This window comes from Scyliorhinus canicula, chromosome 20, assembly GCF_902713615.1.
Source record: "Scyliorhinus canicula chromosome 20, sScyCan1.1, whole genome shotgun sequence".
In the NCBI taxonomy this organism is placed as follows: Eukaryota; Metazoa; Chordata; class Chondrichthyes; order Carcharhiniformes; family Scyliorhinidae; genus Scyliorhinus; species Scyliorhinus canicula.
In genome coordinates, this window is record NC_052165.1 from 55,455,532 (window position 1) to 55,468,100 (window position 12,569).

At 39.2% G+C, this 12,569-nt stretch overlaps 1 protein-coding gene across 1 annotated transcript in view; it reads right to left on the minus strand.

The window, feature by feature from the left end:
• Positions 1-12,569, minus strand: part of LOC119955257 (serine/threonine-protein kinase WNK1-like) — a 220,866-nt gene that overhangs the window by 11,566 nt on the left and 196,731 nt on the right. Inside the window, 4 exon segments of the mRNA XM_038781307.1 lie at positions 1,707-1,778; positions 7,535-7,729; positions 7,817-8,019; positions 10,129-10,823. Coding sequence (XP_038637235.1) covers positions 1,707-1,778; positions 7,535-7,729; positions 7,817-8,019; positions 10,129-10,823 — 1,165 coding nt within the window.

The window sequence follows — 12,569 nt, forward strand, 5'->3', positions numbered from 1 at the left end:
ACAGGAATGGAAATAGTTATCAGCCGTTGTCGAAAGGTTACCTACTACCATGAAAGGGTGGTTAAGATGCTATGAGGAAGGGAGAGCGAGGTTTGGAGGACCATGGTAATGAAGAGATCAGTGAAGGGAATCTATTTCAGGTGAAGATTTAGAATTTTTGCTTTTATAATTCTGCTATGTCGTGCATTTTAGATGTTAAGACCACAGCTCCTAAATAGGGCAGTTTTTAAAATTTCAAGTGAAATATCTTGTGTTTTAACAGTACTATATGACAATATCCATTTAACTTGCAACACATATGATTCAGCACCATTCAATAATTAACAGAGTTAACGATACTACAGGGCTCTCAAAAATACTAACAACTATAACAAACGGGTACTAATGCATGGATGTTAATCCTGCACCAATGGTTTAAACATAATTTATCTGATTGGACAGGTTTACATATAACTCAATTTAAAGACTGCACGGAGGCTTCACAGTCAGTCACACAGAAGGTGACCAACCTAAAGTTAAAGCCCAAGTTAGCTACTGAGATGCTAGTGTCAGGTGAACAGAAATGCTGGAGTGCACTTGCAGCTTGAAGTTGCATACTCCACAGTATCAATAAAGAATGCTGAATATTGGACAGGATAAACAATCAAAATGGCAAAGGTGAATTTGAACTTCAACAACCTGCCATTTTTTGCTCTCAAGTTTTTCCTCATTTTAAAGTAAATGCAAGAATTACTCAAAAACACCAAGATACCTTTGCAGAACTTGTAATATGTTAATGCTAACATAATGTTTGTAATACGTTAATGCTAACAACTGCGGGAATATTGTATTCATAACAGCAATATGGCTCTATTATGTGTTCTGAGTTTTTCACATTAAATTGATGCTCTTATTTTCTCTGCTCAAGTTTGCAACCTGTTCATCATCGGTTGTAGGTGTTCAGCAATGTGAGATGATCTGTCTAGCCTAATATTTTGAAAATAGCATTGCGTATTTGTGCCAGTAGATGAAGCACTCAGCCCACATGCAGCTAGAATAAGATGTAGCTTGAATAGAAAGCTCTGCATGTGGCGGCATTTATATTTTCTGCTGTCAACACACCGACAATAGAGACAGGGATTGCATCATAACGTAGGGCTTTTTCCCAGAAGGGGTGAGACACGAGCTCATTTTATTTTACAAAAATGCCTCTGAAGCAGGGCTGCAAGATAAATCAAGTATAATGTACTTCACAGAAGGAAAAAAAAATAGCTTAAGATCATTTCTTTTTTTTGCAAGAAACAAGTTTTTAATTTTATAAAATCTCATGTACATGGTCAATAAATGGGATATCTGGATTCAAATACTTAACTCCCCAGAGGAGAAAACATGATATGTGCATTAACACACAAGCGCTCGCTCTCACACACACAAACTCATGGTTGGTTGTTGGCAACCTTTTGTGTCAAAATCACTTTCATAATATATTCTACTTCTCTTTCCAAATGTTATCAGAAATTAGTCAAATCACAGCATATTTTTGATTTCTTGAATTTTTGAATTTATCATGCCCAATGTGGAAACTTCGAATAGGTGAGTGAAATTCTGAAAACTTAATGACAGATGATGGACAGATAGCAGCAAAGCTTTATGCAGGGGAAGAGGAAGAAAAAGGCAGATGAGAAAAGAATAAAAGTGTTACACACAAAGAGCCAGACAGGGCGTACTCAGAAACCTTGTCCTTCTGCCGCCAAGTTTAAAAGTCACTTGCTCTGATGCACAGTGAAACGTTGCTGAGCCTGTGACAGTGAAAGAAAAGGAGGAAAACACACAACTGAAGTCAGAATGTTAGTTCTTCAAGAGCAGAGGGAGCACTTCACATCATATACAAAATCTTTCCCGTCCTAGAGCATTTTGGTGAAGCCACAGCAATTTTTAAGCCCACCAGGCTACATGCAGATTTTGTCCAAGCATCTTTTTGTTTTAAAATGTTTTTTATTGCTCTAGAAAATGCGATTCTGATTACAGGAAATTACTTTAAACAGTCATCATCCCCAATAATATATACCATTGTTGCTTCAGATTCCTCTGAGTAAATTATTAAGTTCAGTCTTGACAGGTTATTTTCAGTATTTAATAAGCAATATACTCATGAAACATTTAACAGCTGCAAAACATTTTTCCCTTCAACGCTTTTAAGCTTGATGTAACAACTTTATTCACCTCATATTTTAGTTTTCAAGTACACTATTCCTAGCCCCAAGTGTGAACAACCTGTTTCCAGCTTAATGCCTGGGGGTGTACAGCAGCTGCCTAACAGCCACTGTTCATCAGAGCCTTAACTCCCTGTAGAAATATCCTCAGTCTATATAATGGCAGCCCCAATTTTAACTGGAAGAAATTTTCAATGAATATAACCATAAAACACAGGATATTGTATTGTATTCTATTGTACAGAAAGATAGATGGAAATTAACACACAAAACCAATGGCAATTATTTGAGCCTTCATTGGTCTACTAATGGGGAAACACCATAATATAACAGCAGAAAATATTCTCAATGGGGGAAAAAATTGACAACAGCTACAATCACTAGCCTGTGGCATTCTTAACTTTTGTCAGGTAATAACTGAGCTGATTTTCACTTGTCTGGACATTTTGCCTGCATAAACCAGAAATAGAATGGGACTAGGAAATGGTTAAATTTCCAAAATATATACTTTTCTTTCTTGTTCAAACAGGAAAAAATGGAAATGAACTGTTATCTGTGTAAAACAACTAAGTTCTTTTATTATACTAGAGAGGGGTGTAACAGGATCTTAACCTTAAAAAGCACTTTGCAGCACACCAGACAACAATAAAAAAATTTATATACTCATACATGTACAAATGCAAGATCATACATCAACATTTGCTCACATTTTTAAATACATCAGTACTATCTGAATCAAACAAAATTATTTAGAAAGACCCAAGAAAATTCTCCCAGACGTGACAACAAAAGTTGCCAGCATATGGAGACAAAACTACAACAAAACTCTTCTGGAGCTATTGCATTTCCAAGCACCATCAATCAATTGCATCTTCTCTGGTGGACAAATGTTGTTTTCTGGACAGGCAAATACATATTATTTCATAAACACACTGCTGACTTGGTAGATGTAGGTGACAAATTATAGTCGGTTTTCTTCATTGCACTGGAACCAATTGTTCTAGCCTGGTGATTTTTCTTTTTAAATAGGGGTTTGACTTGCACTGCCCTCAGTACAAGACAGTCCAACCCATAGATGCGATCAGAAGCAGAGATTAGTTTCATTGGCACAAATCTTTACTCAACCTTCCCAAAGTTGGTTAAACAATACCTGGATGAATAAATAAGCTGCTCTATTTGAAGAGCCATCAAGACCAAACCCTCAATTAAATCCATACAGCACAAATTTGTGTAATAATGAAAAATAAGGTGGATCAACTTGTTTGATTAAGCAAGGTGGCCAAGGAAAAAAAAGGCTTGCAATTTATATAGCTCCTTTCACAACCACCAGTCATCTCAAGTCAATTACCACATTACAGTCAATTAAGTACTTTTGGAGTGTAATCACTGTTGCATTGCAGGAAACACAAAATCCAACTGCCCACAAGCAGCTCCTACAAACAGCAAAGTGATAGAATCTTACAATCCCTACAGTGTAGAAGGAGGCCATTCGGCCCAACGAGTCTGCACCGACCCTCGGAAAGATCACCCTATCCCCATAGCCCCCATCCTTGGACACTAAGGGGCAATTTAGCAAGGCCAATCTGCCTAACCTGCCCAACTCTGGACTGTGGGAGGAAACCAGAGCACCCGGACGAAACGGGGAGAGCATGCAAACTCTACAATCACCTGAGGTTGGAATCAAACCCTGATCCCTGGCACTGTGAGACGATGGTGTTACTGATTAGATAATCTGTTGCATGATGTTAATTGGGAAAAAGTATTGGCCAGGTCACTAGGTACAAATCCCCTGGTCTTCAAAACAGTGGCACAGAACATTTACATCTACCTGCAATAGAGGACCAAGATTGAATTTTGTGCTCAAGTCTTGAACCCACAACCTTCTGTCACAGAGGCAAGAGTTCTAAAAGCCGAGTTACAGATGACACCTTCAAACTACCTTCAAAATTTGGGACCTCTTTGCCAGAGTGAAAAGCTGCAGCTTTCTCTAATAAACATAAATACCTTTGCAGCCTTCCTCTTTTTCTTCTTTTCAACTTTGTGCATTAGAATCATAATTGTCCCACCATTGGCGACAGTGCCTTCAACCATCTCAGCCCAACTCTGGAATTCGCTCCCTGCATCTGTCTCTCTACCTTGCTTTCATCTTTTAAGACACTACTTAAAATCAAAAGTATCTGCTGTGGTGCTGAAACTACTCTTTTACCAAGCTATTGGTCATCTGACCTAATATTTCCTTATGTGACTCAATGTCACATTTTGTTTTACAACGCTCCGATAAAGCACTTTGGGACATTTCATAAAGAGCATTATATAAATGTAAGTTGTCTGTGGACAAAGGACTTTCTAACACAATGTGTGAGGTGCTTCTCCAATCACGTGGACAAGATGCAAAGTGCTCATTAATCTCTGGGGAAAGCAACTTCCATTCAACATATTAAGCATCATTTTTCTTCAAGATACTTTCTTTAGAATAACTTTTCAGAATCATTTTTCTTCAATTGGAAGTACTTTTCCACCAAATTTTCTCTGGAAAAGTGGTTTAAAAATCCTGATATACAACAACCTCTCTGCTGTAAAATGAACCAGTTTTCTAAACAGATAACAGAAGATGTGTACAATCTGTCATAAAGTTAAACTGTGAGCACAAAGACGACCAAGTTCTGTTATCCGTTTATTGGTGCTAGCCATTTAGCCCCTGCATGAAGTTCAAAATACTAAATAAATAGATGACAGGCTAGTGTTTTAGAGAACTTTCAGTTCTAACAAAGGAGCTATGCATCAAACATAAACTTGCCCTTTCTCATGGTAGATATTAAAAATTGTGCAATTTTTAGTTTTAGATTTTTTTCTTTTTATCGACATACAATGTCCATATTTTATTAGTCAGGACAAGGACAAGCAAAAACCCACTGACGTGCGTGGACCTAGGTCTCAACCTTTATTCAATGAACATGAGTAGCAGAAAACCAGCTAAATATGATGTTTCCTCTGATTTCCGGCTAAAATACAAATAGCAGCTCAACAGACATGATATTAAAAGGAGACTCTTGTAATTTGGCTAAATTGTTTACTACCACTTGGATATTAGCATTTGCACTTCCATCAAGCATTGTACAAAGTTGGTGTGACAGAGCAGCAAATGTCACTACAAAGATCAAGTGCAGAAATTCACACAATTTGTTCTGATGTGTGCTCTGCGAAATCATTTGTTTCAACTGTTCCACACTCAAGACAGAAGCAATAAGCTTAACATCTGGGTTCCTCTTTCACTTCTTGATCACAATCCTCCTGTTCTCTCCATTTTAATTAATACTCGAATCAGAGAACCTTACAACACAAAAGAAGGCCATTAAGCCCAAAGAGCCTGTGCCAGCTCTTTGAAAAAGCTATCTAAGTAGTCCCATTCCTACATTCCTTCTCCACAGCACTTGAAATATATTAGAAGTATGGATCAATAGTAATAATCTTTATTGTCACAAGTAGGCTTACATTAACACTATAATGAAGTTACTGAGAAAAGCCCGTAGTCGCCACATTGCAGCACCTGTGCAGGTACACTGAGGGAGAATTCAGACTGTCCAATCCACCTAACAGCACGTCTTTCGGGACTTGTGGGAGGAAACTGGAGCACCCTGAGGAAACCCACGCAGATACGGGAAGAATGTGCATACTCCACACCGATAGTGACCCAAGCCCAGAAACCAGAGCACCCGGAGGAAACCCACGCAGATACGGGAAGAATGTGCAGAATCCGCACTGACAGTAACCCAAGCCGAGAATCGAACCTGGGGCCCTAGCACTGTGAAGCGATAGTGCTAACCACTGTGCTACATTGCTGCCTTTCTCTCTTTTCCCTCAAACTCTCTTTTCAAAGTTGCTACTAAATTTAGTTCCATCGCCCCCATTTAATCAGTGTGGTCCAGATAGTGACTTTCTGTATATATTAAAAATTGCATCGCCATTCTGGCTCTTTCATCAGCCATTTTAAATCAGTGTCCTCTGGTCAGCAAGCCGCACATCAGTGAAAACAGTTTCTCCTTATTTTGTCCATCAAAACAAATTTGGGCACCTCTATTAAAACTCCACTTGACCTTCTCTGCTCCGAGAAGTTTCTCTAACAGGGAATAAAGTAAGGCCTGCTCTGGCCTAATCCCCATCATTAGCCTGGCAGATTGAAAAATTATGATCAAGAATCAAGCATTATTTTACAGTTGGGCATCACAGATTTATTTCATTCTTCCAGCTCAATCAAGTGCTTCCTCAGCTTTGTGCTTTTTCTCCATGCATGTTCAAAATTCGTATTTTCTTCCTCCTTCACTCTTGGTTCCTGAATCCCTGAAACTAAATGCCAATAAATGACCAGCTTCCAGATTTCTACTATTTCATTCTGCAAAAGAACAAAATGAGACTTGATCTTATTTCTCTAAAATCCGATTGACTTCTCGGTCATGGTCACTCCACAGTCCATGTCATTTGCTAAGTGGCAAGTTCACTGCAGCTTTATCTCAGTTCACAGCACAGCTTAAAAGGTTCAAATAAAACAAAAGTCATGATCATTATTGTGATATAGCCCACTTGCGAGCTAAATATTGCTTTCTGGAGAGCATTCATTTGATTGCTTATGTACCTACATCTCAGGGACTGCAATGGTTCAAGAAGGGAGCTCACCATCACCTTCTCAGGGGCCTAGCCAGCAATGCCCACATCCCACAAATGAACTTTTTAAAAAAAAAAAGTCCTTCCATCTTTTACCAGAAAGGCATTGTAATTCAGGTGGACAGAGGAGACTTAAAGCAGAGTCAGCCTCATCTCAACTCATAAGCCCACAGAAATGTATCATGTTTACCTTACAAAACAGAGAATTAAGGCAGCTTTAATTGGCAAAAGTGGAATGGGGGACGTTATGGACATTTGTGTACTTTTAAAACAGTACAGAGAGTAATTATCCAAAGTTTGTGGGCTGCAGGTTTGAAGATCAAACTTTTAATTTAATTCATTGATACTCTGCATGACAGTATTACTTCCAATGGCAACATCACCGCAGCCAATGAAACCAGTCTTGGAATAAGGTTTTACTGGATGCAGTTGGCACTTCCATCATCTTAGCTCTAGTGTGAATTGGGAGCTATCGCAGTAAGACAGTGCTGGCCAGCAATGCATTGTTGCCACTGACTGGCTGTATGGATTTTTCCTCAAAACCAATGATCACAGAAAGAAAATTTGCCTTCTAAGAAACTATGCATTCATCAATCTTACATTCTTACACCTAAAACTATAGCAATTGTAAAATAGACAGAATTTGTAACCCAGAAACTTTACATCATTAGCAAGATTCTTACCTTGTCCAGTACCAGAAACACTTTGTCCAGAAATCACCCCTTCACTAGTGTAAGCAGAGTACAAATTTTCACTGGATGGTGATGGTTTCAGCAACTGAACTTGTCCAGAAACAGTTAATTCTTGTGTACTTGGGGGTGGCAAAAGCATCTGCTGTGGTGCTGAAACTGAAGCAGTACTCTGAACAGCTAAGGACCCTGCAAATAGAATGCAGCTACATGATATCAACAGCAAACACCTCAGTACAAAAAAAACTGTCACAATGGATGCTAATCATCACCTACCAGAAGGTAAAGGACTCTTTTGTCCTTGGGAACTGCTCCGACTAGATTTGCTGCTTTTCCCCTTAGTGGGCCGTCTGCGACGTCCAGACAGGGGTGCTGCAGGTGGAATTATTACAGCAGGTGGTGCCTTACCCAATTTGATATAGAGTTCCTCGATCTCCAGCTTCTGCCGTGACTGCAACTCTTGGATCTCTTTCAAATGTCTGAAATAAATAAGTTTGCTATAGTATACTATTTTGATAAAGTTGGTTTGACACACTGCATGTAATACTGCATTTTGCAAAAATGATAAAAGGATTGTGAAAGGGTATATACATTTGACACCAAACATAGCAAACCTGTTTGTGTGAAGACATTATATACAATAAATAGCAAGCACTACAAAAATGTTGGCAGTGAAGAATTCCTTCTTACAACCATTACCCAAGTGAACCTGCTTACAGACCAACTCCAAAACCTGAATGGACCCAGAAATCAGCAACACCAATCTCATCCTGGCAAAAGTCATCAGAAAACTTATGGTTCAGAGAGCAGGTTTCAACATTCAGGAACAAGCTCTTATCACACGAAAGGACCTCAGCAAAATTCAGCGAGAAGCAAAGCACAAAAATTTCAACTAATTCGCCAAACAACCGTTTAATCAGCACAATTATAGCCAACAATTTTGACTAATACAAATGGTTAATGGTCATTATCTTTTGGTCAATGTGAGTGGGCACCCATTTTAAATGGTTGGGAGTTCTTCTGGTAAGGTAAATCCAGAACAAGGGAAACAATCTTAAAATTAAAGCTAGGCAAGCAAAACAGAACTCAGTCGCTTACTTCCCTTCCCAACCCCACCCCACAAGGATGGAAGATGCTGAATCAATTAAAATATTCAATGAGATTGATATTTTTCAGCAAGGCCACCAACGGAGGAAATATGGGTAAATAGAGTTGAAGTACAGATTTGAGGTTAGCTGACTGAATGGTGGAATCGGCTCATGGAGCTCATGTCATGACATTATTAGAATTTGTTAATTGTATTTAACCAAGTTGTTGCAGTAAAAGTCCTTGTGGGGTATTTATCGCAGAAAAAACAAAAATGTCGACTTTTAAATCCAAACAACATTCAACGGGGCAGATGGGTTGAATTTTATTCCTCTCCATTTTACCCTCTCACAAAGTCATCCTACTGCATGGCTCTGCATGTTCTGTCAGCAAAAAGTGATTGATCCTCAGATGCGAGGGGTGGTGAGAGGGTGTCAGTTAAGCCCAATCTTGTCACACCTCATATTCACCATGAAATCATCACATGAAAATAATTCTTTCTTCCCTAACTTAAGTGCAATGTAATCAACCAAATGGTGTTTTCCATTGTCCCAGCCAAGACCAAGTAAAGTTAGTCCTTGTTAAAGATCAACTTCATCCCTACAGCTTAGCACCACATCAGGTGATATATTTATAAGCGAGTAAATATAGCATCATGTCACTACCATATATTTGCACATTCAGGAAGATAAATGTCACGATTCCGGCAATAAAAACCATAATGACAAATGATATTTAATTGACTAGGGTTCAATCTGCGAGCGCTGTCTGCTAGTCATAACTGGAGCAGCAGTAAAGACAATGCAGTTGACTGCACTGTGCCCAAGTTAAAGAGAGAAAAATAATTCTGAATCGTCACTTATTGCTGGTCATAATTGCGTCTTTGTGAATTGGGGACAGGATTGGACTTTGTTATGAGGCTCTTGACCACATCAATAAAAATTGGTCATTTATTGCTACTTGAACTGTGACCTAGCATAATTTGTTCAGGAAAAGAAAAAAGAGAGAGAAACTTTGAAGACAAACCAATATATATCATTATATTAAAATTAATTTGTTGTATTTTTACATGTGGAATGAGACACGAGCCGAAAAATTTCAAGGCCAATGCCAATATATTCGATGCTCTTTTAGACAACAGATTATTCAAAGACTATTTTTAATAAATTTAAAGTCCCAATTTTTTTTTTCTAAATTAAGGGGCAATTTTAGCCTGGCCAATTACCTATCCTGCACATCTTTTGGGTTGTGGGGGTGAGACCCATGCAGACATGGGTAAAATGTGCAAACTCCACACGGACAGTGACCTGGGGCCAGGATTGACCCGGATCCTTGGCGCCCTGAGACAGCAGTGCTAACCACCATGCCGCCCTTATTCAAAGACTACTGGTATTATAAAATATAATTTTTAATTGCTGGAAACTAATACTTGCATCAATGTGTATTGACCATAGAACGCAAATTTTATAACTAGATCCAGAAAAAGGTAATCTGGTACCTACTTATCCCTCAATCTGTGCAGCTCTTTTCTCATATCTTCATCTTCAATTTCTGAATCATTATCACTGCTCATGTAGGAAGAGTTGAATGAGTTAGTAAGGTTCTGTACAATGGTGGTACCCTTGGATTCCGGCGATTGAGGGGAAACTGAACTCCCTGCACTATCAACTTGCATTTGATCCAGTTCCTTTGAATAGGGTTGCTGTCCAGTTTCCAGCAGGACTGGTCCATTCACATGCAGATATTGTTCTGAACTAATTGATTCTTTTGGTGGTAAGATTTGATCTGAAGCTCTGAAGAGATCCACTGGCACTGATGAAATTACTGTTAATGCAGCTGTACTCGTAGGAACATAAGGGGAGCTTCCCTTGCCGGCTTCGTAAGTAACTTCATCTTGTGTCCTTGCCACTGAAAAACGGCCGACAGTGTCTCGCCTCGTTGTGACCTGGAATCGTCCTATTTTTGCCTGCTGGGATGGTTCCTGTTCTTGATATGATGGAGATATACTGGTTTTGTTTTGAGTTACGAATGCACTATCCACCACATCTTCTTGACTGTCATATTCAGAAGGCTTCACCACTGTACTTTCAGGGCTGCTTCCAGAAAAGGAAGACTCATCAGAGATATGTTTCAGTTTGCTCTCTTCCTGTTTATCATTTGCTTCTTGATACAAGACATCATCTGTTGCAACAGAAACCTATAAAAAAAGGAAATTTCTTAGTGATTCTTCGAATAAAAATTCATTCATAATAATCTTTATTCTTTTCACAAGTAGGCTTACATTAACACTGCAATGAAGTTACTGTGAAAAGCCCCTAGTCTCCACATTCCGGCGCCTGTTCGGGTGCACTGAAGGAGAATTCAGATTGTCCAAATTGCCTAACAGCAACTAATGGGACTTATGGGAGGAAACCGGAGCACTTGGAGGAAACCCACGCAGACACAGGGAGAATGTGCTGTCTCGGCAGACAATTTGGCTCACGAATGAAAGAATTGTAAGATTATAAGATACAAGCTGTCAAAGCAAGGGGGCTCAGGTAAAAATAGTTGTCTGGCAGGGTGACACCCCCTCAGTTCTACACTGGAATGTCAGCTTTGAATTTTGTGCTCAAATCCTGAAGTGAACCCACAACCTGAGTCAAGAGAGCAGTGTAACAACCTAAGCAATGACATTTATGTGCCTAAACCCAAGCACACATTTTAGGGATGTGTTTTTTTACATTTATTGCACCTAGTGTCTAATGCTTATGTCCATAACCCATTCCAAATCCTACCAAGCAATATCATAAGGAGCAAAAAAAAGTACCAATCATTAAGTTGAACAATAAATTTAACATGCCAACAGTAATTCTAAACAACTTTATTTTGGCCCTAGTTATTATTCAACTGTTGCCCTCAATTCCACCCTTCGCCCAAATATTTTCCATGGCTGGTCTCTGCTGGGAAAGGCTCATAATTCAGGTCAGTGACAAAGCACTAGCATTCACCACTGACTTCAAAGACAGTCGCCTTCAAAGATTTAGCATCCTCTGTGGCATATATTCCCCCCTTTTCAACATCAGATTGATTCTAAGTGGCAAGTGAAAGGGATCGGCAAGCATACAGCAATGATATAGCATGGTTAGCAGCCGATCATATTCAAGTATTCTCGCAAACTGCAATCCAGAAAGTAAAATGCAGATATTCTTTACAATTAATTAATTTTTACAGGATATACAGGAGATGAAGGTGGAAACTGAATCATCAGTTTAAGTCCTACTCCAGGCCACGAGAACAAAAATCATCGACATTTCATTGCAGTACTGAGTGAGTACTATCTTTTCAGATGAGACTTTAAACTGAGTCCATCTGCCTGCTGGATGGATGTAAAAGATCCCATGGCATTATTGCAAAGAATAGGGGAATTATCCCCAGCTCCCCAGTCAATATTTGAAATGAAAATCGCTTATTGTCACGAGTAGGCTTCAATGAAGTTACTGTGAAAAGCCCCTAGTCGCCACATTCCGGTGCCTGTTCGGGGAGGCTGGTACGGGAATTGAACCGTGCTGCTGGCCTGCCTTGGTCTGCTGTAAAAGCCAGCGATTTAGCCCAGTGTGCTAAACCAGCCCCTGGACCCTCAATCAGCAATACAAGAAACAGATTATCTGGATATTACCATATTGCTGTTTCTTGAGGAGCACAAATTAGCCGTCATGTTTCCTACATTACAAAAACGCCTAAACTTCAAAAAGTACTTAAATTGTTGTAAAATGCTTTGAGACATCCAGTGGTCATGAAAAGTGCGATATGAATACAAGACTTGCTTTCTTTAAATGTGAAATTTTTACCATAGTGGAGAAATCTGACATGACGGAAATACAAGGGTCCGAATTCACCGGCCATTGAGATTCTCTTTTCCCACTGGCAGCACACCTCTGTCCGTCTGGGGTGGCTTCAATGGAAA